The 27749-nt window shown below is 42.3% G+C and overlaps 1 protein-coding gene across 1 annotated transcript in view; it reads left to right on the plus strand.

Annotated features, from left to right (window-relative positions):
• Positions 1-411: 411 nt before the first annotated feature.
• LOC126470288 (protein OPI10 homolog) overlaps positions 412-27749 on the plus strand; it is a 105810-nt gene continuing 78472 nt past the window's right edge. Inside the window, exon 1 of the mRNA XM_050098039.1 lies at positions 412-554. Within this exon, the coding sequence (XP_049953996.1) occupies positions 525-554 (30 nt within the window). The 5' untranslated portion in view covers positions 412-524. The remainder of the gene's footprint in view (positions 555-27749) is intronic.

Here is a 27749-nt window from a genome sequence, read left to right on the forward strand (position 1 = left end):
GGGAACGTTGAATGGCAAAAGGAGAGTACGCAGAAAGTATCAGATGGGGGATAGTATTAGAATAGGGTACAATTACTAGGAAACGAAGAGGGTAGCAAATGACAGGAATGCATGGAGAGCTGCACGTGAAAACCTACCCAAGGGCGGAACATAGATGATGATAATCTCGTAAGAGAAGTCCCTTTTATGGAGATATTAATTCATTGCTGGGCGATAAAGATCTAGTAATGCCTTTTAATTTATGATATGTTGTTCTATATTCCAGAAGATAACTATTTATTTTAAAACAGAAAGTTTTTGAGTATTAATGCCGTGTTTCTTGTGTTATTTGGCATGGAGGTAAAATATTTTTACCTCCATTGTTATAGGTCGATCTGTCGACTTGAATAATATCTGTGCACACTGCACGGATTGTATGTTTGTGTTTTGAAGTGGTGTAAGGGTTTGTTGACTTGTTGTCTTGCCGAGAAAAACGCGTGGGGAAAGTTGTGTATGATCTACATAAATAAAACAAATTTACAAGCATGTTTGGTGTAATAGTTTCTGGAAGACTGGTGAGATATTTCATAATGTATAACCATATATGAGTCGATAGTGTTCTGAACATATATGAACTTTCATACTGTTTTCAAAACTAAATAGAGATACGAACACTCTAGAAGTAGTCTTAATTAAGTGGTTTTTTTTTATTTTTTATTTTTTTATACTATAGATTGTTAAGCAATATGTTGAAAACAGGAAACAAAAACTGAATACACGACATAGTCATCGAATGTTAATGCTATTGTATTGGGAAACGCCTATCAATGGTTAAACTTCTGTTGTTGTTAATAGCGCATCCACAGTTTATATTTCATGATTAAAAATATAATGCACCTCGACGAAAAAAGTCACCCCGGCACAGTTCTGGTTTTTGATATGTTGTGTAAAACGGGGAATGATAAACAATTGGGCAGCAGAAACCACTATTACAACCCTCATGTATAGGAGCAGGATTCAAATCTGCGTTCTGCAGTGGAAGTAATTACTGTTTCCACATCCCTTGAGGCGAATGCCTAGATGATGTCTTCAACAAGAACTTAGCCCATTTTTTTTTTCCACCTGATCTTCCACAATTATGTTCGCCAGGTTTGTTAGAACATCGACGGAAATCCGATTACTGTGGTAGCAGGCTGACCTGGCAATCCCACCTCATCTTATTGCCCTTGCTTCACTGGAGAATCAGTAAAAGACCGAAAAAATTGTGAATGATTTCCTCACTTAGTGATTGGGAACAACATTGATGTTCATCCGAAATTGAATCTAATACTTACATATAGGGTCGAGGCCCCAGTTATGGCCACATTAAGGGCAATTCGAGATACATCACATTTTTAGTATAGGAAGAGAGTATACAAATTACTTCAAAAAATCGTATCTATTGCTCCAAAGTCTACACATTACAACCATGTAAAAACAAATATTCTAAGTTGTATAACAAAAGCAGAAAAAAATATTGAAAAATAAATGGTGCATTTCCCCAGTTTTGGCTATGTTAACCCTACCTATGGCCAGTTATTTCCCCACTTATGGCTACTTCATATTATAATAAAACTATGGCTAAAATAATTGTCAGTCCATGTGCCAGAAGGTAATTTGTGCTTTATACAAGTCTATAAGACAACAAACATACATCAAATAGGTAAAAGGTACAGAAACTGAATGAACAGAGAAAAAAAATCATTAGGCAAAGTATTGTCCCAGTAATTATTAAATAAACTTCCAGACAAGTTTATTTCTCACGAGTATCAATGGAACCAGGGAACTTTGTTTTTAATGAACGTCCTTCTTGCATCAAGACTGGATCTGGCAGTTTTCCTATAATATCTTCATCCATTGTAGTCAAAACATCATTTTCAATGTATTTGAAACAAGTTTTCTGAACATTCGAACTTTTTTGGCGCTGAATTTCATATTCAGAGTCAGAAAGCACTTTCAAAATTACAGATACATACTTAAAAATTGCAGGTCTTGTTCTTCTATTTCCTGTTAAACTAAATTTTACCAAAATAAAGTCCCCTACTTTCAAATTCTCACTCGAAGATAGTTTCACATTTTCTGGTATTTCATCTTCATCTCATCCTACGTAGTCATCTAAACTGCTTCCACTGACCGTCCATTCTTCTTCCTCGGAAGAACTTGTTGGCCTATCACTTAACTCTTGTCTGTTTCTTGTCTTCCCCTTTTTACGTGAGATAATGCGAAGTGCTGCTCTTTGGATTTTAACTCCTTCATAACTTTTCTCTTCCTTTTTTCCTGCTCCTTCTCCTGCTTCTCTTTTTCCTTCAGTTCATGATATTCCACACACTTGTCACTAGTCACAACAGTGGGGGTATGCTCTTTCTTTCTCTTTGTGCCTCGTTGTTTGGGTTCTGGCCAAGTGATGACACTTTCAAAAACTGTCGCTAATGATTTTGGTGGTGTCACTTGGATACGCACTGAAGATGGACTGTGGTTGGATGTTGGAGTACCTGAACTATGTGAAATACTGTTGGGGGTTGTTGATATATCTGCAGGAATAAGACTGTTGGTGGGTGTTGAAGGAATATCTGAATTCTGTAAAATGCTGCTGCGTGTTGAAGATATGTCAATATTATCAACATTTTGAATGGATGAAGGATTAAGTCTGTCTGTGTTTTGTGAAACATTCTCTGTTTGATTATCTTCAGAGGGAGGCACTATGCTATCTGAAGAATGTCATCAGTGTTACCACTAGCACCATGCATTTCAACCTCATCGGCTATTTTTCTCGAGAACTTGAAAAGTAATAATGCTTCTTGATTTCCTTCCCACTCATTATTCCTTCTCTTGGTTGCTCTGAACTCATCTAGAAGGACAGGATCAATCTGCTTTTCTATGTATGAGAAATGTCTCTGAAGTTCCTCACTGGTCTGAACTGTGGTTGACGCTGGTATACTACGAACAACTATCTTGCTGTAATCTACATTGTTCACATTAAATGGAAACAGACCAGTTGTCCTGAAACCAGCACGAATATTTGCCACCATTTTAGGTTCTATAATAATTTGTGACAGAACAGAAGGTACATCAGATTTTGAAATTTCAGTGCCATTATTTTCAAAACGCCATTTCTGAACAATCTTCTTCCACATTTTTTTCATAGGTCCAAAGACAGCTACATCTAATGGTTGCAAGATGTGTGTAGAATTGGGAAGGAGAGCAACTAGAATGATCTGATTTTCCCTGCAATATCTGCTCAAATGAAGTGTCAAATGAGAGCAGTGCCCATCTAAAAATATTACTACAGGCCGGGGAATTTCAGCTTCTTTCAAGAACGGATCAAATACATTTGTTATATACTCAAAAAAACTTTCACCTGTCATCCACCCAGTTTCTGTTTTTCCAATGCCCCAGTTTGGAGGAGCTGCTTTCACCAATGATGCTGGAATCCTTGCATATTTGAACAGTGTTAAGGGAGGAGCAAATTTTCCAGCAGCATTCACTGCAAACAATGTAATAACATTATCTTTGTCAGAGTTACATGACTCATCATAAACATGATGGCCACGAGGACCTATGATTAATTCCCCTTTAGGAGCCAGAAAAAAAGAAGTTTCATCCATATTAAAAATTCTGTTTGGGTCATTTAACACATCCATATCATTTAAAGTGATGGATACTTCGTGAAACCAGTTTCTTATTTTCTCTTCTGTAACAGAACCTCTAGCCCTATTGACATATTCTGCATGTTTTTGTGGCAGAACCTTTTGTCTCAAGAAATCCATAATACCACTTTTTTCCAGGTCAATTGTTAGTAAATGTAGCCTTACAACTTTCCATATCTGCACTCTCAATAAGTTTTTGCACAGATGCACAGAGATTTTCTTTAGTAACTGGAAATCCCATGCTAGAACAGTCCAAAACCCAGTCGACCAATTTTTTTCAATTTGTTCACCTAAGAAAGTGGACCACAGTGCCCTGTAGATTCTTTTGGAGATACACCAGAAACTTTGTTTCTTAATGTTGTCCTTGGAATTTTGTACAACTTGCTTGCAGTAGCAACCTTCATTCCCTCATCAATAGCCTTTAGAGCATCTTTAACTTTGCTGGGAGAATACTGAAACTTCTTATTCTTTGGTTGACACATTTTTCCTATAAATAATGCACAGAGATGGAGTTAAAGAATGTTGCATATTTGAATAGTGCCTATTGCATATTTTGTATCTTACAAGCATAGGTAAATTAGTATGATATGCCAAGACAATACTAATAATGAGGTATATATTGATATAAAAATACCAAAAATATTTTAATAAGCCTATTTAAATAAAATTAGCCTAGTGTAATGTAGGACAGAACACTAATATTGATGTTTTTGTATCAGTTTTTAGAAGTGGCCAAAACAGGATACGTATATGTCTCCACTTATGGCCACATGCATGGCCACAACACGGAACCAGGGCTAAATATGGATCTGTTAATGGCCACATACTTTTGATAGCATGTTTTTAGGCTGAGTGATATAAAACTTAAAAGAAATGAAAATATAATGTCTTATCTTACCTCTGAACAGATTAAGTTTCTTATGATGTTTTATTTAAACATGTAAAATACAAAAAAACAGATCATGTGTTGCTTAAAGAAAACTTCTGCAAAACCCAGCTTTTGCAACACTGGTCATTTCACAAAATGGTGTCTCCAAACAAAAACAGACAAAAGAATGATTATGTAGACAAATGAATAGAGCCTTTCACAAAGTTTATAATAATCTATAGTAGAACTGGCTGGTATTCCAGAGAAGCTTAAATATTAACCTTTGACATCAAGGTGGCCATAAGTGGGGTAGTGGCCAAAACTAGAGCCTTCACCCTACACTCCACTTGCAGAGTTCAGCATGAAAATATACTTATTCTTGCTTTGAAGTGCATTTGTAGGGGGTAACCTACCTTATGGCTGCCATCCGGAAACCACAGGTTGCGTATTGTAACATCTGTTATTAAATAAATTTCTCAAGACGAATATAATTATTTATTTATTTGTATCATCTAGAGAAGCCAACATTCTGTTTTCATGATTTTTCTTACATTTACAGTGATAGCATTGTCAAGCCATCACAGAATTTCAGTTATCTGTATACAGATTTTGCGTCTGAGAAATAATTTGATGTGAAGAAAGAGTAGTGTGGTTTACACAAGTTGCTACTGCTGCTATTCTTCTTTCTCTCTGAGAATTATTACAAACGGAAATAAAAAGTATAGCATCAACTGATCAGCAACAAAATCATCACCATATATAATGCTCGAATATTACTTGTTTCTTTGTTAGAGCACAGTGTAATAAAATTGTATTTGTCTGAGCTTAGTATGAATATTTTGTGGGTTCATATAAAAGAAGCAGCTGTGTGTGTGCTTGCATATGTGCTAAACTGTCTGTCTATAATAATAATAATAATATACTCTTAAAGTGTGTTTCCATTAGGAACACTTTGCTCCATGACTACATTAATGAGATCCGAGATAGGAGGAAGGGCAGCATCGGTTGTAAATTTTTAATCTCTTTATTGCAGATCAATTGCAGCTTCTATGTAGCTATCTTCATTGCTACATGAACAAAAGAACATAATGAGAATCAGACATTAAAATGTCAATTAAAACCAGATCATAAATACACCAGCTTGCAAACCATAAATGTACATGTACCATTTATATTCAAGTCATGAAAACTCATCATAAAGAAAATTGCATGTGTACCACATTGCCATTACAAATAACAAACAGTTAAATGAGTTTGCTGCTTACATTTCCCTGCAGCTAACCTTGGTGTGTGACATCAGTAGTAACTAGCACCCTCTTTATAACTGTCATTTGTATACAACATTTATTAAAATATATTTAAAAAATTAAATGTAGTAGCTTTACATAAAATTACAATGGCATCCTTAAGTACAGTACTAATAACATTGGTTTTTGTGTGAAACCTATAATCATTACCAATATTAAAACAAGTTTTACGTTATGGATACATATCACACACTGAGTGCATAAGTCTCTCTTCCAACTTGGCTTAAATAACAAAAACTAACTTATATGGTTGTCAAGTATGAACCAGCTGTCAAGTATGAACCAGCGTTATGATTTCAAGGAAGTACAATACTCAAATTGACTTATAAAAATTATCAATCTTTATTATACAAAAACAGTGTTAATAATAATGCAGATGCATGCACTGTCTGTGGCTACTGGAAAATGGCTTGGTTCATGAGCTATGAATTTTGTTCTCACTTAATGAGCCATCACATGGCACTGCATAAAGCTGTATTTACGAGGTGTTGTGTGTCTTTCTTTGGACCTCTGAAAGCCCCTTGTTTTTGTTAGTTAGGGGGCTCTTGAAAATCTCCCATAATTGGTTGCTTCTCATTGCTACCTGCTCATTGAGCAAGGTGGGAAATTCTCTGATAACAAAATATCTCCATTTCCTCCAGGAGGTCCAAAAATCTGCCCTTATCCCCTTTATGTAGCAGCTTCAGTTGCGACATCAGACCAGGAGGACCATTCCAATGTCAACAAGACGAGCAGTAAAATTTGGTTTTTTGTACTATATCCCTCCCCTCTAATGCCACACGCTCATGAAATTTCATCTCGAGCCCAGTTCGCCGTGTGTAACAGGCATTGCAATTAGGACATTGTAATTTATATACTCCTAATTCTTGCTGAAGAAAATTTGTTTTATGTCTATTATTAGCTTTCAGACACACAGTTTAATTTAAGTTGAAAAAGAAATGATAACTTTTTTTTTTTTTTTTTTTCAAAATAGCTGCTGTCCTTGTGCCATAATATGGCAACATAATGAACATGTTGTTGCCATCAGTATACTCTTGGCAAGAAGCTATAATCGATCTGCAATAAAGAGATGAAAAATTTATGAATTGAATGTGTTTTCGATAAGCAAATGTATACTTCTGTGATATTCTTCTGAGCATACTTACTTGAATGTTTCAAGTTGTTCTACCTTATTTTTTGATTTGTTCCAGTACAAACGTTTGCGTTCATCTCTCTTTCTTTCTTTCAACAGCATCTATTGCTGATGTTCTAATTCATAGTGCATCTTCCACTTTGACAGTTTGGTTTGATGAGTACATCAGTCTGTCTTTCCACTGCTAGCACTTTTTGTTGGTGCCAGTTCCATATGTTAGGAGTTCTTAATGTATATTTTGACTAAGTGAGCAGAAGGCATGTAGTAATTATTTTTGATACTTCTGTAATACCTGGTGTGGGGGTGTACAACTGTCATTATGTTTTTGATACACGTCTACACTGAGTGTTCGTAAAGAATTGTTACTAAATCAGTCATGACTGAGAGGTGCAGCTGCATTTTACGATTCTGTTCAAAACAGTCGCTACTAGTATGCACAAAGTTGCTCAGCTTGCTGTAGTACGGAATATACTCGCAGAGTGCTCATTTATCTTGTAGTTCATAGTGAAGCAGTTTCAGCTTAGTGGTAGTTCAAAGTATACTAAGAAAGTATTGTAACACAGCCCAATTTATTTTATTTTGCAATGTAATTACCACTAAACTCAGTGCATCTCTTCTTCATCCAAAGTGACCATTAAATTGTTTTTACCAAGTGTGTTCCTGGAGATGGTATATACTTGTGGGGGTTTCACTCATCCCTCTATAGTTAGTTAGTCTGTTGCTGACTTCCATGGTTTGCAAATGTGTTTCCATTATAATTGTGATATTAATAAAGTACATATAACTGTATCCTGTAATTGTACTGTAAAGTATATAAAACTGTATTGGAGTTTTATTCAGTTCACTTCCCACATGGTAGACCTGCACAAACATTTTCTGAACAACCTCCTTATCCGTGGTAAAGCACCATGCTATCATTAGAGTCTTTGCCCAGGAGCAATATCTGTAGTGAGTGTGTTCAAGAAATGTGAAGTCTGCTTCAACTTAACAATCTTGGCTGCCCATCAGCGCTAGCAGTCCATTATTAGAGCTAGTGCTATTATTGTATGATTATATGATAGCGGAACAAACACTGGTAGCAGTTACTTCTGTAAAATATCTGGGAGTATGCGTGCGGAACGATTTGAAATGGAATGATCATATAAAATTAATTGTTGGTAAGGCGGGTACCAGGTTGAGATTCATTGGGAGAGTGCTTAGAAAATGTAGTCCATCAACAAAGGAGGTGGCTTACAAAACACTCGTTCGACCTATACTTGAGTATTGCTCATCAGTGTGGGATCCGTACCAGATCGGCTTGACGGAGGAGATAGAGATGATCCAGAGAAGAGCGGCGCGTTTCGTCACAGGGTTATTTGGTAACCGTGATAGCGTTACGAAGATGTTTAATAAACTCAAGTGGCAGACTCTGCAAGAGAGGCGCTCTGCATCGCGGTGTAGCTTGCTCGCCAGGTTTCGAGAGGGTGCGTTTCTGGATGAGGTATCGAATATATTGCTTCCCCCTACCTATACCTCCCGAGGAGATCACGAATGTAAAATTAGAGAGATTAGAGCGCGCACGGAGGCTTTCAGACAGTCGTTCTTCCCGCGAACCATACGCGACTGGAACAGGAAAGGGAGGTAATGACAGTGGCACGTAAAGTGCCCTCCGCCACACACCGTTGGGTGGCTTGCGGAGTATAAATGTAGACGTAGATGTAGAAAGTGGCCTGTGTACAGAAGTCACATTCTTGCCCAGAGCATTGTTCTATTGGTATAGCCCACTCGGCTGACTGTTGGCCAGTATGCTTTGAGATGTACTGTTAGTGATATCTCTATCCAACATATTGTGTACAGTGTGAGAAGAAACTACTTCATTGTCAGAAAAGCAGCTAAACCAATTGTAAACAAATAAGACACCAGACCCTAATTCAACTGAAATTTGGTTTTACAGAGACTACTCTGCTCACTGGCTCCTTTCTTAGCTCATATTTATTGTGGATCTTTTCCGTGGTGAATAGTCCCAACAGACTGGAATAAAGTGCTGTTTGCACCTGTCTATAAGAAGGAAAAAAAGAATGACTTGAGTTTTAAAGCTCTATATTATGTTCAGTTTCCAAACACCCACATCTTATTCTTTTAATTGTTTGGAAGAAGTATCCTAGTAATGAAACTAGATTCCACTTCACGTCCTAATAGTCTTTTATGAGTGCATGCCTGAAGAAAATCTTCTCTGTATTCAAGCCACAACATGTCAGATAACTACTAACTGTTGGGCTGGTACAATGGACTGCATATATAGGCGAGACAGCAGCCTGATGTCCTCCTCCTTGTTGTGTGAGAGTTGCACTCTATTCCACTAATGTCATTCAATATTGGCAGTCATTGCATGGCTGAAGAAATATTAAAGCTTTTGCTCATTGATGATACAGAACTGTTATCCAGTTCTTGTCTGGTACTCTTGTATCACAACAGATATTATGAGGTTACAGTTGGATCAGCAGTGGGACTCCCACTGCCACTGGCTACTGTGTCACAGTACAAATGAACACTGAACAGTGAACTTTTTTATTGAATCAAACACAAGATGGCACAGAATACAACAACAAGAAAGCAACAGCCAGAGGCGATACCAGGTCCATAACAAAGTTCTAGTCCAGCATAGCCTTGCAGATCTGTAGAGCAACCAAACAGCATAGCGTTTCAGAATCTGGGTGCGGCACAGTATCATGACAACAAAGAATGTGTCTTGGAAGCTGATGTTGGCCTAGATATATGCCATCATAGTGGTCACCAGCATTGATGGTGGTAGTGTTGAGTAGGTGCACGCATCCAGTGTCATAAACTCATGCCAGGGTTGGGGGGGGTGATGGTGGATCCTAAGGTGTCAGGCCCCAATTCTGCAGCTAGCTAGCCTCAGCTCAGCGCAAGGGGCCAAAACAATGGTGTGCTGGAGCAGAGTACCACTCTTGAAGTGTGCCGAGCGGCAAACGGTAGTGGTAAATGAGCATTACAACACTCCTCCCCTCTGGATGGGGGGGTAGCCCCATGCCGGTGCACGACCTCCATCTCATCTGCAGTACCTTTCCCCTTGAGACCTCAGGCACCAGGAGCCCCCTGATCTAACCCAAGTGTAGTGCTGAAAGAGGCCTGGGCGGCAGCATTGGCTGGACTGCTGGGCAGTGGCGGGGATACGGGTGTGACAGCTGAAGCTGGAGGTGAGATCATGACGACGTCTAGGCTCCCGAGTTGTGGCCATCCCTTAAGTGTGCCCTCTGTTGATGTCCTCGGCTGAGGTACCTGAACTTCAAGCATCTGTCTTTCCTGTAATGGGGAAGCCGGAGGCAAGGCTGGATGCTCCTCCTGTTGCTGTGGTGGCCTGGAACAGCTAACAGTAGGATGAGAAGGGAGCAAGTGGAGGAGGATAGGGGGAGTGGACTCAAGGTTGTGCTCCTCTTTAGCCAAAGAGTGGGAAATCGGAGCGCAGTAAATGGTTGGTGAAAAGAGAAATGCAGACTGAAGTTGCATAATCAGAGCTGGCTGTGGTGCTGGAGATAGTTTGCTCTCCAGTATGTAGTGTGAAGACTCTTCACCACGGTCTCCAGTATCTAGTGTGAAGGCCCTTCACCCTCATTGCCGACTAATGGTGGCAGCTAAACACCGATCTTGTCGGCCAAACCCCCGGTCCCATACTTGTGTGCCAGGCTAGAACTCGGTGTAGGAGTAGTGATTGGGGGACTGGGTGCACCCATTAGCACAGGCAGTAGAAATCGAGTTCATTGTCTGTTTAATAGGTGCTGATGACCACACCGTTGAGCGCCCCACAAGCCAAAACCGTTTAATAGCTCCATCAGGCTCTTCTCCAAAGGGTGTCACTCTATATGAACTTAAGAGGAGTGTCAGAGTGTGTTCCGTGGGTGCATCTTGTATGTACTTGTCTACCAGCTGTTTGAATATCGGAACCACATCTTACTTCTCCATGGATTGGGGATGAGTGCAAAGTGAACGGATTTGCTTTACTCCATTCTTAGTTCAAAAATTTTCAAAGACCTGTGCCCGAAATTGCTGATTGTTGTCAGTGACTTAATTCTGTGGCATTCCCTCAGTGCCAAAAATCCTAGACAGCACCATGACTGTGTATTGCACTGTGGTTGTGCAGCAATTGACATGCATGAGAACCTGGAGAAGGCATGTATTATGATGAGTCATTTTGTATTCAGGAAGGGTCCAGCAAAATAGAATAGCATCCATTCCCGTGGTTAGAGGGGTACTGGGGGGGGGGGGGCGGGGGAAGGGGGGGGAAACATGATACTGGCTGCTTGCTGTTCCGCACATCTGTGCATTGATGAACTAGGCACTCTATTTCCCGGTTGATGCCTGGCCAATAAGTGTAGTGCTGAACCAGTAGCTTGGTTCTGGAAGCTCCCGAATGTCTTTGATGAAGCAACTGTAGGACCTGTTGGCGTAATGATTTTGAAATTACCACTTTTGGCAAGTTGTGGTCCATAGTTAAAAGGACCACACCATCTACTAGCATATATTACATAGCACATAGTAATGTCAAAGTGGATTAGATTTTTGGTTGGCCAGTTGTTCTGGCTGCCCCTTCAAGGTGCTAACTTCTTGGAAAATGGTGTCTGCTCCCACAATTTCAGCGATTCAGGCTCCTGTAATTGGAAAATCATTCATGGCTTGTTGAGCCTCATTGTCCAAGACAAAGAAAGGAATTCCTACTAATCAAACTTGTAGTCTGATCCCATGGGTAGGCAGGGAAGATCATCTACACATGAAGGCATGCTGTGATGTGTTGGATCTCATATCTTGATAGGGACAATGTCCAGCACTGAAACTGATGAGCCGTATGATCTGGTAAATGAGCTGCTGGGTTGAACAAGATTAATGCCTTATGGTCCAGTCCCAGACGAAACTTTTTGCCATAGAGAAATACTTGAATTTTTTTCAAAGTAAAGATAATCACTATTGCCTATTTCTCAATTTGAGAGTATTTCTTTTGCGCAGAGGTTAGAGTTTTTAAAATGTAAGCAGTGGGGTTCTCTTAACCATTGTCATCTCTGTGAGTGAGGTGTCTGCCACAACCAGCAACTTCATCCCAATTTGGAACACCACTGAAAAGGGTGCTGAGAGGAGACACTGCCGGAGCTCTATGATCACCTTTTCATTTGCTGTGGACAATGTGACTGCCACTCCTTTCTTACATGAGGTGTGTAATGGATGTGCTATCTGGAATAGAGTGGGAATACATTTTCAGCAATATGTAATTTTCTCTAGAAAAGCCTGGAGCTGCTTTAGGTTTGTTGGCTGAGACATTGGTGCAATTGTTTCTGTATGTTTCTTCAGTGGTAAAATGCCTTCATGCAAGACAAAATGTTCTAAGTAGTCCACTGAATACTGAAAAAATTCATGTTTGCTGAGATTGCGCTTTAATCCTGCCTCCTGCAAAATGACAAAGAGTGAAATCACGTTTACTAAGTGCTGCATACTGGAACTTCCTATGATGATGATGTCACCTAATAGTTTATGCAGCCAGCCACATTGTGAATTAGCTGTCCCAAAAATCTCTTGAAAATTGCAGAGATACTGGAGACCCCAAAGACCAACCATTTAAATATGTGTAAACCATACATTGTGTTGATTTCTAAAATCTTCAGAGAACTTAGGCCTAAAGGGAGCCTTAACTATGCCTTGGCGAGCTCAACTTTGGAGAAGTAGTGTCCGTCTGCCAGCTTTGTATATGTCATCAGGCTTCGGGATTTCGCATATGTCCACTTCAGTGTGAGAATTCAACATGACCTTGAAATCCTAGCAAAGCCTGAGTTTGATGGATGGCTTCTTGATGATAACCTGGCGAGTTGCCCACTGACCTGATGAGAGAGGTATGATCACATCCATTTCCTGCAGCCGGTAATCCCTCCTTGACTTTGCTACATATTACCAGTGAAATCACCCTGGGACAAAAAATTGAGGTTGTGCTCTAGGTTTTTGCAAAATACAAGTTTCGAAATTCTTTGCCTTTCCCAGGCCCAGAGTTCGTCCAGTTATTGGTAAGGTGCATTCTTGGGTACCAGATTGACTGCACCATTGCATTCTAGAAAATAAACTAGCGCTAAATCACAGTAAGACTCAGTTTTTACAGTTTCTATCAAACAATTCTACAAAACCTGACATTTTAATTTCACAGAATGGACATAGGATTAGTGAAACTAAACAGTTCAAATTTTTATGCGTTCAGGTACATAGTTAACTGTTGTGGAAAGCCCACATTCAGGACCTTGTTCAGAGACTTAATGCTGCCATTTTTACTATTCAAACAATATCTTAAGTAAGTGATAGTTTGACACAAAAAGTAGTCTACTTTGCTTATTTTCATTCACTTATGACATATGGTGTTATATTTTGGGATAACTCTTCCCATTCTCAAAGGATGTTTTTCGCTCAGGAATGGGTGATTCGGGCAATAAATGGTGTAAGTTTGCAAACACCTGTTCACTAGTCTGGGTATTCTGACATTGACTTCTTAATGTATGTATTCTTTAATGTTGTTTCTTGTTAACAATATCAGCTCATTCCCAAGACTTAGCAGCTTTCACTCGGTTAGTACTAGGCAGAAATCTAATCTGGATTTGGATCGCACTCCCTAGACTCTTGTGCCGAAAGGCATGCAGTGTACTGCTGCATCCATTTTCAATAAGCTACCACAAGAATTTAAAAATCTTTGCAGTAATTCATGCACTTTCAAATCAAAACTGGAGAGTTTCATCATGGGTCACCCCTTCTATTTTGTCGAGGAGTTGCTTGAAAAATTAAGATGATGCCTGTGTTATATTGTTGATTGTGTTTACATGAACTTACGGCTTGTCTTTTTTTGGGTTCATAAACATTTTATTTTTATCTGTTATTTCTTCTATGCTGTATTTTCATGTAGTGACACGTTCCATGACTTGGAGATTTTGGTCCTATGGAATTAGACGTGTAAAATAAAATAATTTGATCGAAAATACAAAAAACGTAGATGTGTTGAGGCATAAATGGTTCTCCATATCAGCACTGTTTACATCTGAGATAATTATTTCCCTTGTCACAGTTTTGTAAGTCAGTTCTGTGTTAAATGACTGTTCAACAAAATTTGTTGCGGGTTATAATTGCCAACTGTCAAGATGACAGAATTGTGGATTATTCATCTCATGACATACATTTGGAATCTATTTGGTTTGCAAAGTTAGTGCAGGTGCTCATAATCGTAAATATAGTTGAAAATTGATGAGACTTGTAGTGGCACCAATATCAACTTGGAAGTTTACTGATTTGCCAGATACTCTCAGTGAAGTGAGTAGTTTACTGGGCGATCTTTCATGGGTTGATGGCTTCTAACTGATAACATTTATGTCCATTTGATCTTGTGATGGTGAAAGCAGAATGTCTGCCCTACAGACAGATAACAGGTGACCGTGTCTTGCACATTTAGTACAGTCTGCTTGTCTGTGTGGACAGCCTTCTGCCTCTGAAAACATTCCTCGCAGGAAGGATATGCCTGTCTAAATGTGGTTCATCTTGTGACCCAATGTTTATGTGCAGAGGATGAGTGTGCTGCTGTTTGTGGACTACAGTAATTTCCCTATTGGCCACCAAATTGTAAACTTTGCCAGGTTCGCTGTTTACTGGGACAATATCCACTTGGGAAACTGAGTGATGACCTGCTACTTGTGTGACCTTGTACAACTGTGCTGTACGCAATACGTCATCTAAAGAAGTGCATCAAACTGTAAAGCCTTTAAGTGAAACCCTTTATTTGGTGTTGCACAGATGAGTGCATCTCTAATCATCACTTCTGCATACAATTCTTTGTTTCATGGAATGAGAAGCTTGAATCTGTGACTTAGCCCCCCAGAGTTCTGCTGCCCAAGCTTGATAAGATTGACTCATATGCTTGCACCCTTGGTAAAACTCGAGGTGAGCAGAATTCAAATTAACGGTGCCATTGGTAGTGATCACTTAATTAGGAACACATTTCCTCAAATGTCAGTTTAGCACCTTCTGTCAGAGGGTCTAGCTTGCATAGTAATTGATAAGTTTGCAGCTGAATTCAAGAAAAGAAAAGATATTTAGCTGTATCGTTATCCTTTACCTGAAGCGGCCTAAAGTGCTGTCACAGCTGTTTTTTATATATGAGTCCCAGTCTTCCGAATGCTCTTCGCATGGTGGGAATGGCAAAGGATTGGCTGCCTGTTGCTGAATCAGTACCCAGGGCAGGAGCTCTTCAATATGCTTTTGACTTCCCACCTGTTGAGCCATCAGCTGCTGTAGAGTGGCTGCCAAAAATGGTTTGTCCATGGCAACTGGAAAGAAAGAAAACCGTGCACTGTTCACCTCTCAAAGCACGGAGGACCAAGGTCCCTGGTGCACAGAAATGTTCACAGTCCAAGCACCAGTGCTTGAAAGAATCCACATTCCTAGAGCACAAGTAAATTTCACGGTTTCAAAAATTGCTTAAAAATTGTCACAGTCCAAGTGATAGAGCACATGCAAAGTTCAAAGTTCTGTCCCACCTGCGGGTCCGGGGGTTAGAATAGGCCCGAAATATTCCTGCCTGTCGTAAGAGGCGACTAAAATGAGTCTCACATGTTTCAGCCTTTATGTGATGGTCCCCTGTGGAGTTTAACCTCCATTTTTCAAAATTTTCCTGAAGAGCTAGCCAGTTGGGGAAGGGCGTCTGACATGGTGCATAGTGTCCATCATGCGTTGAGACCTCTTGCATCCTTCGTCAACATGGATCTACGTTTCCGCTCATTCTCCAGCTGTTGGGCGACGTTGCCCTCCTTGGTGTGTTTTCCTCCATCCTCTGTGCAGTATCGCTTTCTGCGCTGTTGACGATAATGAACTCCTTAGCTCATTTGCGCCTGATATCCAGCACATGGGGCCACCATGTACCATGGTGGTTGTAACCCCCTGAACACATAGGGATTGCTCTGCTGATGCCTGTGCCGTTAACTCTCCACGTATGCCAAGGAGTAGGTGTCTGTCAACCTGGGGCATCGGGACTCCCAGCAATGGCCATCCTGCCAGATGGCTTTTGCTGCAACTTGGTGGCGCCCATGGGGAGGCCCCCTGGTCAGAGTGGGTGGCATCAGGGTGGATGACATGCCATGAAGTGTAGTACGTCATCTCTCGCTGGTGGTCAAACACCAGCAGTCTCTAAGCAATCAATGTCTAACTTCAGTGCAACAAAATATGACCCCAAATTGTTCCCCCCCCCCCCCTCTCCCCTCCCTGGCCACACCATGGGAGGAATGCCTGGCTAAAGATGGCAGTGAAGCTTATTCACTGCGGTACCTCCTATGTACGAGAGTTGATGGGAAATCTTACTTGTCAATGAAACCTTGGTTTTTTGTGGAGCATTTAGAGGACAAGTTTCAGGAGGTGGAGGGCTTGTCCAAAATGCGGTCAGGTTTGGTCTTGATCAAAAAAGCATCGTCTGGCCAGTCACGGGCAATACTCGCCTGTGACAATCTGGGGGATGTTTCTGTTTCCATCACACCCCATAAGTATGGTCCAGGGTATCATATTTCACAGGGACCTTCTTTTGCAGTCTGACGATGAGCTGCACACCAATTTAGAGTGCTGAGGTGTCCATTTTGTCAGGCACATCCGCCAGGGCTCGAGGGATAATCAGGTTGCAACTGGTGCCTTCATCTTGCCCTTCAAGAGTGACACATTACCGGAGAAGGTCACGGTGATGGTCTACCGCTGTGACGTAAAGCCATATATCCCTTCCCCAATGTGGTGCTTTAAGTGCTGGAAGTTCAGCCATATGTCTTCCATCTGTACTTCCAGTGTCACCTGTCGGGATTGTGGACGTCCTTCACATCCTAATACTCCCTGTGCCCTGCCTCCCATGCATGTCATCTGTGGAGAGCACTATTCACCTTGCTCACCAGCCTGCAGGATTCTTCAGAAGAAAGAAAGAAAAATAATTGAATACAAGACCCTGGGCCGACTGACCTACAATGAGGCTAAGAGAAAATATGAGAGGCTACATCCTGTGCATATGACGTCAACCTACGCTGCTGCTACAACAACGATTCTACCATCTTCCGTTATGCCGCGTACAGTTGGCTCTCAGAGCTGTCAGACTCCACCTGCCCCCTCAATGGTGGGGGGCTCTTCCCTCCCTGTTGCTCCTGCACAACCTACTTCTGGAACAACACCCCCCTCCCCCCCGCCCCCCCTTCCCAACCATCGGGGGCATCAGTCCTCACTTCTCAGCCGAAGAAGAGTAAGTCTTCTTTGGCTCCTCTCGCCAGGAAGGGATCCCTTGGGTCACTCCCTTCCCAGGGTCCTACCTGTGGCAAAGTTGACACCTGCCAGTGGCTGAAGCAACCACAGGTAGCTGGTCGTAGGGCTTCACGGTCCTCCTCAGTCCCTGAGACTGAATCAGTGAAGCCCTCCCAGCTGGACAAACCTAAGTAGCAGCGAGAGAAACCTAAAACGAAAAAGACCCCCAAGAACTAAGGCATTGCAGTCGCACCTGCACCACCACTACCTACATGTTCCGTGTCTGAGAATGAGGTGAAGATTGCTTTCTGCATTGCCCTCCAGGAAACCTGGTTCCTGACAATGTGGCCCTTTGCGACTATAAGAGATATTACAGGAACCATATAATAGAGTGTCAGACGGATTTTACGTCTATGTCCTAAACTCAGTATGTAGTTAACCTGTGCCCCTTCAAATCCCTCTTGAAAATGTGGGTGTCAGGATAAGGACGATGCAGGAAATAACTGTCTGCAATGTATATCTTCCTCCCAATGGTCAGTACCCCTGAACGTATTGGCTGCACTGATTGATCAATTCCCTAAACCTTTCCTACTTTTGGGAGAGTTTAACTTTCATAATCCCTTGTGTGTGCCGAGGCAGAGATGTCGAAAATTTACTGTCACATCTCGACCTCTGCCTCATAAATACAGGTGCTCCCACACATTTCAGTGTGGCACATGGCACATATTCGGCCATTGATCTCTTGGTTTGCAGTCCTGGACTTCTCCCATCTATCCACTGGAGAGCACATGACGACCTGTGTGGTAGTGACCGCTTCCCCATCTTCCTGTCACTCCCCCGGCATCATGCCCGAGGACGCCTACCCAGATGGGCTTTAAACAAGGCAGACTGTGGGAAGCTTTCACCTCTGCTGTCACCACTGAATCTCCCCCACACGGTGCCATCGATGTTGTTGTTGAGCAGGTCACTGCAATGATCGTTTCCCCACGATCCCTCGTTCTTTAGGGTGCCCCCGGCGAAAGACAGTCCCTTGGCGGTCACCGGAAGTCGCTGAGGCAATTAAAGAGTGTCGGTGAGCTCTACAGTGACATAAGCGGCACCCTTCCATAAGAGCACCTAATAGCCTTTAAGCGGCTCCATGCTCACTTTCGCCAGCTTATAAAATGACGGAAACAGTTGTTTTGGGAGAGGTACGTGTTGACCATTGGGTGCCATATGTCACCTTCCCAAGTCTGGACGAAGATCAGATGCCTTTTTCATACCAGACCCCAACAGGTGTCCCTGGCATTAACATCAATGGCGTGCTATCTACCGACGCAAACGCGATTGCCGAGCACTATGCTCGAGCCTCTGCGTCGGAGAACTACCATCCCCCCAGCCTTTCGCACACTCAAACGACGGATGGAAAGGAAAGTCCTCTTGCTCTCTACACGCCACAGTGAACCCTATAACGCCCCCTTTACAGAGTGGGAGCTCCTCAGCGCCCTTGCACATTGCCCCGACACAGTGCCTGAGTCGGATCGGTTCCACAGTCAGATGATTAAACATCTCTCGTCTGACTACGAGCAACATCTCCTCATCATCTTCAACCAAATCTGGTGCAATGGCGTCTTTCCATTGCGATGATGGGAGATCACCATCATTCCGAAGCTCAAACCCAGTCAAATCCCACTTGATGTGGATAGCTGCCGGCCCATCAGCCTCACCAACTTTCTTTCTAAGCTACTGGGACGTATGGTGTGTCGGCGGTTGGGTTGGGTCCTGGAGTCACGTGGCCTACTGGCGCCATGTGAGGGTGGCTTCCACCAGGGTCGCTCTACCACTGATAAGCTTGTCCCTTGGTCTTCCATCCGAACAGCCTTTTCCAGATGTCTACATCTGGTTTCCATCTTTTTTTTATTTACGTAAAGCATACGACATGACCTGGTGACATATCCTTGCAACATTGTATGAATGTGGTCTCCAGAGCCTGCTCCCGATTTTTATCCAAAACTTTCTGTCGCTCTGTACTTCCCATGTCCAGGTCGGTGCCTCCCATAGTTCCCCCGTATTCAGGAGAATGGCATTCCGCAGGGCTCCGTATTGAGCAGCAGCTGCAGGGCCATTGGTCTGACCTTCTCTGTATGCAGATGGCGTCTACATTTCATACTGCTCCTCCAGTACTGATGTTGCTGAGCAGTGCCTACAGGGAGCCATTCACAAGGCGCAGTCATGGGCTGTAGCCCACAGCTTCCAGTTTTCAGCCACTAAGTTGTGTTTCATGCATTTCTGTCAGTGTCACACTATTCATCTAGAAACAGAACTGTACCTTGATGACAATCCACTGACTTTAGTGGAGACATATCGATTCTTAGGACTGGTTTTCGATGCCCGATTGACTTGGCTTCGTCACCTTTGTCAGCTTAAGCGGAAGTGCTGGCAACACCTCAATGCCCTCCGCTGCCTCAGCAACACCAACTGGGGTGCAGATTGCCCTATGCTGCTGCAGCTCTACAGAGCCCTTGTTCAATCCCGCCTTGACTATGGGAGTCTGGTTTACGATTCGGTGGCACCCTCAACATTGTATTTACTCGACCCAGTGCACCACTGTGGCGTTCGCCTAACGACGGGAGCTTTTAGAATGAGTCCAGTGACCAGTGTCCTGGTGGAGGCCGAAGTCTTTCCAATGAAGGTTAGGCATACACAACTGCTTGCCAGTTATGTTGCACACATTCGTAGTTCTCCTGCGCATCCAAATTACCATCTACTTTTCCCAACCACGGCGGTTCATCTCTCGCATCGGCGGCCCAGGTCAGGACTTACGATTATATTTAGCATCTGGTCCTTTCTGTCTGAACTGGAGTTCTTCCCATTACCACCTCTCCTCGAGGTCCATTCACATACACCTCCATGGTGTACACCTAGGCCGCAGATTCTTCTGGACCTTTTGCGTGGCCCTAAGGTTTACATTAACCCTGTGACTCTCCACTATCATTTCCTCTCGATTCTCGACATGTACCAGGGCCATGAAGTGGTTTACACCAACAGCTCGATGGCTGATGGTCACGTAGGCTTTGCATATGTTGCAGGAGGACATATGTTGGAGGACATATGAAACAGCACTCCTTGCCAGATGGCTGCAGTGTTTTCACTGCAGAGCTGGCGGCCATATCTCTTGCTCTTGAACACATCTGCTGATGCCCTGGCGAGTCATTTGTTCTGTGTACTGACTCCTTAAGCAGCCTACAAGCTATCGACCAGTGCTACCCTCGCCATCCTTTGGTAGTGTCCATTCAGGAGTCCATCTGTGCCCTGGAACGGTCCCGTCTTTCAGTGGTGTTTGTGTGGACCCCAGGACATGTCGGAATCCTAGGCAACGAACTTGCCGACAGTCTGGCCAAACAGGCTACGCGGAAATTGCTTCTGGAGATGGGCATCTCCGAAACTGACCTGCATTCTGTCTTACGCCACAGGGTTTTTCGGCTTTGGTTGACGGAATGGCATAACAGTACGCACAACAAACTGCATGTCATTAAGGAGACTACGAATGTGTGGAAGTCTTCCATGTGGTCCTCTCAGAGGGAATCAGTTGTCCTCTGCCGTCTCCACATTGGCCATACTTGGCTATCGCATGGTTACCTCCTCCGTCATGAGGACCCACCTTGATGTCGCTGTGGCTCACAAATGACGGTCATCCACCTCTTGCTGGACTGCCCACTTTTAGCCGCTCTGCGGTGGACTTTCGACTTTCCCAGCACCCTCCCTTCGGTGTCGATATTTGATTTAATTTTAACAGGGAACCTAAAACAGCTTAGGTCTAACACGCCATTGCCCGCACTGAAACTAAGTTTATTGTGTGGTATTGCTCCCTGTATATCTAGTAAAGCCAACCAATGCCCTTAAATAGTGCAAGGAGTCCCTCTACCAGTTTTTTGTTAGACTCAATTTCTTTAGATTCCTATTTCCCGAAGATTCTGTATCTTTTACTCTCCAATGCCATGCATTCAAAGATCAGGTGTGATGCAGTTTCTTCACCCTCATCACAGATCCTACATTTGGGGTCCTCTTCCGTTATACCCATTGTGTATAGGTGTTTTTTGAAATTACCATGGCTGGTCATCAGTCCACTCATGAGTTTGATCTCTTTCCTTTTCAATCCCAGGATTACAGAGCTTCTTTTAAAACATGGCTTGGGTATCATTACCTTACCATGTTTTTGTTTATGGACCTTGGTCCAATATCCTACGTTCTGTTTCCTAAGCCAGTTCCGTAGTTCTAATTTGATCATAGCTTTGGTGATTGTCAGGGCAGGTTGACGGAATGGCATAACAGTACACACAACAAACTGCATGTCATTAAGGAGACTACGAATATGTGGAAGTCTTCCATGTGGTCCTCTCAGAGGGAATCAGTTGTCCTCTGCCGTCTGGTCCAATAAATGGAATTGTTGCCCCCATCCTAGCCAATCTGTCAGCTTGTTCATTGTCACAGATCCATGAGTGGCCAGGGACCCACACTAGGTTTACCCTATTGCTTCCCCCTAGATCCACCAGAGCCCTATGGCATTCTGCAACAATCTTAGATCTTGTTGCATGATCTGCCAATGATTTCAGGGCTGCCTGACTGTCTGAATAGATGTAGATGCTACGGTTCTTGTAGCACCTACGCATATTCTCCTCCACACATGCGCTGATTGCAGTAATTTCAGCTTGGAATATAGAGGCCAGTTTTCCTAGAGAGATGCCCTCCAGTCTTGGCTGAACCCCGTACACCCCTGCCCCAATGCCATGGTCTATTTTTGATCCATCGATGAACCAAATGATGTCCCCGATGTGGTTTAGAGCTGTTTTTTCCCACTGCTCCTTGCTTCCAGTTATTATATTGTAAGGCTTGTTGAAGCAGTTGGGAGTTATTGTATAGTTGGCAGGCATTTCCCCAGCCATTCCTATATTTACCTCACTCACTATGTTAGTGTGTGATTCTGGATATCCGAATGAGAGCCAGTTTTGTCACTTTTAAGACTGTGTGCCCCAGCTGCTGCATCCATCTTGACCCACAGGTGTAGTGGAGGCATGTCCAGCATGGCTTCCATTCCAACAGTTGGTGTGCAGCTAATTCCGCCTGTTATGGCTAAGCAGGCCAATCTCTGCACCTTAGCTGCAACCTGCTGTTCTACCTTCTTCCAACACACTACGTCCCCATACCAAATCCTATGTCTAACCACTGTGGTGTATATCCAGTGCATATCCCTGGGGGCTTAGGCCCCAGTTTTTGCCGCAAGCCCTTCCAGTACTCATTAGAGTACTTTTTGCCTTGGAGCAGATGCTCTTAATGTGAGGGTCCACATTAGCTTCTCATCTAAGGTTACTCCTAGGTATTTCACTACCCCCATCACAGGTAGAGTTTCATCGAAGAGCTTTAGATTCCAACTTGAGTGTTGAATGTGTCTCTTCATAAATGGCACCACAACAGTCTTCTTAGGATTAACCCTCAGACCCTGTGTAATGCACCAATTTTGCACAATGTCCAAACCTCCTTGTGCTATATTTCTAACTGTGTCAGTAAGTTTGCCAAGTATTATGATGACAAGGTCATCTGTGTATCATTGACAAAGGCATCGTTTGGAATTTAGTTCCTCAATAAGTTCGTTCACCACTAGGTTCCACAATAGAGGGGACAGAACTACTACTTGTGGGCAACCTCTAGTGGTGTTAATTACCATCTTTTCATTCATCATGGTAGCCTCCACCTTCCTTCCACTAAGCATGGCCCTGGTCCACCTGCATATAGTGGCCCCCAGGTCATGCACTTCTGCTGCCCTTACCGTGGAATTGAAGGTCCTGTTACTGAAGGCCCCTTTGATATCCAGGAAGATGCAGAGGGCCATTTCTTGGTGGTGAAGTGCTTTCTCCACCTTCCCAACAAGTTGGTGGAGAGCTGTCTCACATGATTTACCTGGTTGATATTTGTGTTGGTTTGAATGTAGAGGGGCCCTACTTAGCCGCCTCTCCCCAACATATACATTAACCAGTTTTTCCAATGTTTTGAGAATGAAGGAGGACAGACTGATGGGTCTCATATCCTTGGCCTTGGTATGATCAGTTCTCCCTGGCTTTGGAATGAATACAACCTTCACTCCCCTCCAAGCATTGGGAATGATTCCTTCTGCTAGGCTAACCCTGAATAGCTTGCATAGGACTCTTATGAGCTTCTCACCTGGCTGTTGCAGGAGAGCTGGAAAAATTCCATCTGGGCCAGGTGACATGAACGGTTGGAATGTTCCCACCGCCCATTGGATTTTATTAAAGTTCACACACTCCTTAGCCAATTCCCAGTCCTCTTTTCGAGTGCCTGAGAACCATTGTCTCTCTGTGATCACATTCTGGTCTGTGTTGTCCAGCAGAGCATATTGAGGAAAGTGAGTTTTGAGGAGCACTTCCACCGTCTCATGTGCTGTCTTTGTATATTCCCCATCCTCCTCCCTCTACTTCCTGGATTGGTTGGTACTCTAGTGAGAATCATGTGAAGTCTGACTTGTGCAGCCGTGCTGTCCACTTCCTCACAGAATGCCTTCTTTGCTTGTCTGATTACAAGATTGTAATTAACAAGGGCCTCATGATATTTAGCCCATTGTCCTTTACATCTCACAATAGTAAACAATCTCCGTACCTGTTTTCTTTGTATTTCCAAATTGTTATTCCACCAAGGCTCACTCCTATTTGTGCACTTCTTGGTGATTGTGCAGTTGTCGTGATATGAGGTCCTCTGCTACTTCTTCAAATTCTTCTGGATTCCTTATCGAGGTTTTAATTTTCGATAAGCCTAAATCAAGGTCCCTCCTGTATGTCTCCCAGTCTGTTTTCCTGGGATTGCTGTAGGTCATGGTCTGTCTGATTCCCATTTCAATGTTGAATTTAATGTACATGTGGTCCAGTGAGGATGGCTCCATCACCACATGCTATTGTTTGACATAGCTGCCCATCATCGTGGAACCAAAGGTTATGTCAATTACTTCTTCCCTTCTGATATTCTTGAATGTAGGCTCATTGCCCCTATTCAGGACCTCTAAGTTGTTAGCTAAAAGAAATTCAAGAAGGTACTCACCTCTACTGGTGGTGTCCTTGCTGCCCCACACTAGGTTGTGGGCATTTGTGTCGCATCCCACCAGCAGTTGGTCACCTTGCTGATGCCAAGTCTCTACCAGTCTCCTCACCTCCAAGGGAGGTGGAGAGTTGTCTTTGTAAGGAAGGTATACTGAGACCAAAACAATTTACCTTGTGATACCTTCCTCACATTGCTGCATTTTAATGGTCACCAAGTCCCTGGAGCAGAAATCCATCACTGGCATGAAAGAAATTCCATTTCTTACATAGATGTATGTTCTGGAGTTTCTTAGATTTCTAGCATAAATCAGCTTACCTACAGTGCCACCGAGGCCCAATACACCCCCTATATATAAATAGGGTTCTTGTATCAGGGCCACATCCACTTCCTGCCTCCCCAGGAAGCGACTGAGGGGCCCCTTTACTGTGTTGCAGATTAATCTGCAGTATCTCCACTCTCCATCTTGCTGCCATCTTTAAGGTCTCTGTGAACCCTGACGGTGACCCGCGAGAACCCGAAAAACAATTTCAGGTCCTGCTCCCACATTGCCTGCAGGGACTTCTCTCCGACCTCCACCACCAGGGTTCGTCCTTCTGGTGCAACCTTCTGGTTGATCACTCTCCAGTCTTCTGTCGAGACTTTTGGGTTCTGGGCCCCTATCTCCCCAAACAGAATCTTAGGAGAGACTTCCTTAAGGATCTTTGGTACCCGTATTGATATCTTTGCGGTCTTAAGAAGCTTAGCTGCCATCTTAACCAGCAACTTCGCATCTTCCCAGGGGGATATCATGGGCACCTTGTCCTTGAGGCATTCCACCGTGTGCACCCCCTTCACAGATAAAAATGAGGCCACCATGATCTAGATAGACCCTCCTGAAGTTGGATCCTGGGCCAGCGTCCCCTCCCCCAAATCTTTTTAAAGAGGGCCATCTGTATCAATTCCTCCTGCTGTGAGGTGATGGCCACCAGTGGATAGCCTTCCTGGATAACTGCCATCCTAAAAACTGAGACTGCAGTACTATAGGTCTATTTTCCTATTTCTTGCCTCTGTTTTTTATTCATGTATCCAGGGGGAGGAAGTCTTTGATTCCTCCCTTATCCGCCTGCTACCTGTCCCTAAATAAAAGCCTTATGCTGGGATCAGATGGACCTAATGTCAATAATGTTTTTAGACTTTTAGATAGTGATGTTCAGGATCCCTGAGGCAGAGAATTTATAAAAATCAGAACTTGCAATACGTGTACTATGCATAGTGACAATGTAAAGGCTATGGAGTGATTATGTGAAGAAGCATCTGAATATCTTGTCAATATTTACCATTATGTGGACAACCTGTTCGCTGGGAAAAATTTGAAGGCATTATTCAGTGTAAGTTTAACATTCCGCATCACAAGTTTTGGAGGCATACAGCCACAAGGTGACTTTCTTTCGGACCTTCGGCCATCAAAATTTTGGAACAGTGAAATGGTACACAGTATTACTTTCCTAGACATATACCTCTAAAAAAAATTTAAAAAAATTCTGCTGCTCTTGAATCCAAATCCTACAATTGTGCATGCTTTAAAAAACCTTCATGAAATCAGGACTTTATTTCACCTGCAGAACTATTAAGTAAGTTCACACTACTTTTTCAAAGCCAAACGCCCTTAATTCACAACATACACAAATAGAAAACATACTTCAAATATTTTTGGCTCATGTTGTGGAGTTTTCTGCTTTGAGAAAACTTGAGAGTATTTCTGAAGTTCTTCATAATAAACACGGAGTCCTTACATAGGATAATCTGCTTACTCATCAACAACTAGTGCTTATCAAGGAAGTAACAGAATAACTTAGTAAACTGGAAGCTGCTGACAAATTGTAGTTTCTAAAGAAGGTCCAAAAACATCGAATCACAATTGGCAAACATGTGATGGAAAATACACACTTATCAAGTGCTCCACCGAAAGGTTTTACGTTTTTAGATCTGAATGAAAGAATAAAGAACAGAAGATGCAGTGACATGGTAAATGTTGCAAAAAAGATACCATCTGATGTCTAGCAAGATCACTTATTAGTCGAATGGAAAGTTCTACAGTTTTAAAAAGATGACCCACTTTTCAATAACAAAGGAATTGACAATTACTAGCAGTAACACATCTCAAAAAGAGACTCATCACCCTTAGAGTTAAATTATCCAAATGTTTCAAAATTTAAGAACCTTCAACATCGCAGTGCGTCAGCAGTCGTTAGTTAATATATTAAAAAACTAGAAAAAAAGGTCTTCTTAGGCACTTATGGGTTTTGTTGTTCTGAAGAAGGTGTAGTTATCTACGTCGAAACCTAGGTTAACACTAGGTACTTTTTACGCAATCGAGGCGGGTTTCTAGTTTTTTAATGTTCCAAAATTTGTTAAGGTTTCTCTTACATTGTTGCATGGAAATGCAGACATAGAGAGAAGATATTCCTTTTCAAAACACACATAAGGAGAAGGCAAGGCAGCAATGACTAAAAGATTTTTTACAGTTCTTTGATTGTGAGGATGCTTTGGGACAATACCTCCAGTTGCTTTCTGTGTTCATTGACTCACAACTCATGAGATATCGACAGCAAGCACATGCAAATTATACTGCGTATAAGGAAGAATGTGATTGGAAGATAAAATGTAAATTAGAAGAAAAAACAGAAAGAGGAACAAAACCAAAGGCATCTTGAAGACCAGATTAAGAAGATGGATAACATGAAAAAAAAAATCAACTGACTCTGAGACAGGTGCTTTGAAAGAAAAGAAAAAAGAATGCCAACTTTCTAAAGAGGTGCAAGAAGAACTTCTCAACTAAACTGAAGAAAGCACTTGAAAAAATGATTTAAAGGCAGCAAAATTGGCCCAGGGAGTGCTTGAGGATGCACAAATCGTGAAAGTAGAAGAAAGAGTGAAAGAAAGAAAAGTATAGACTATTCAGGAAAATTTTGAGAAAGTAAAATCTAGTATGATTACTTCATTTTTTGCTAAGATTTGTAAGGAACAGTACTCTAAAAATATTTTGTTGATCTTTTTCGAATATTTACGTGTAGAATGTAATTAGTCATAAAAATGTGATGCAGGTGGTGTTTATGTATTACAATTACCAATATCAAATTACCATTGTGCATGTATATAGTAATAAATGTGTGCAAAAGAAAAAAATAACCATACCCCAGCCAGGATCACAATAGTGAAATTTATTATGGCTTTAACCAGCGTTTTTGGGAGGGATTATCAAAAATTGAAAGAGTTCATGTGTGACATATCTGTTTATTGAAATAATTTGTCACTTTTTAATTATCTTTTTTTAAAATATTTTATCACCTTTTTCGAATATTTTGTCATCTTGCTCACCTTTTTCAAGTGCCACAGTGCCTCGTCACCCTGTGTGAACACACAAGCTCAGTCTGCTGTTGCTAATT

Source organism: Schistocerca serialis, chromosome 3, assembly GCF_023864345.2.
Source record: "Schistocerca serialis cubense isolate TAMUIC-IGC-003099 chromosome 3, iqSchSeri2.2, whole genome shotgun sequence".
Lineage (NCBI taxonomy): Eukaryota > Metazoa > Arthropoda > Insecta > Orthoptera > Acrididae > Schistocerca > Schistocerca serialis.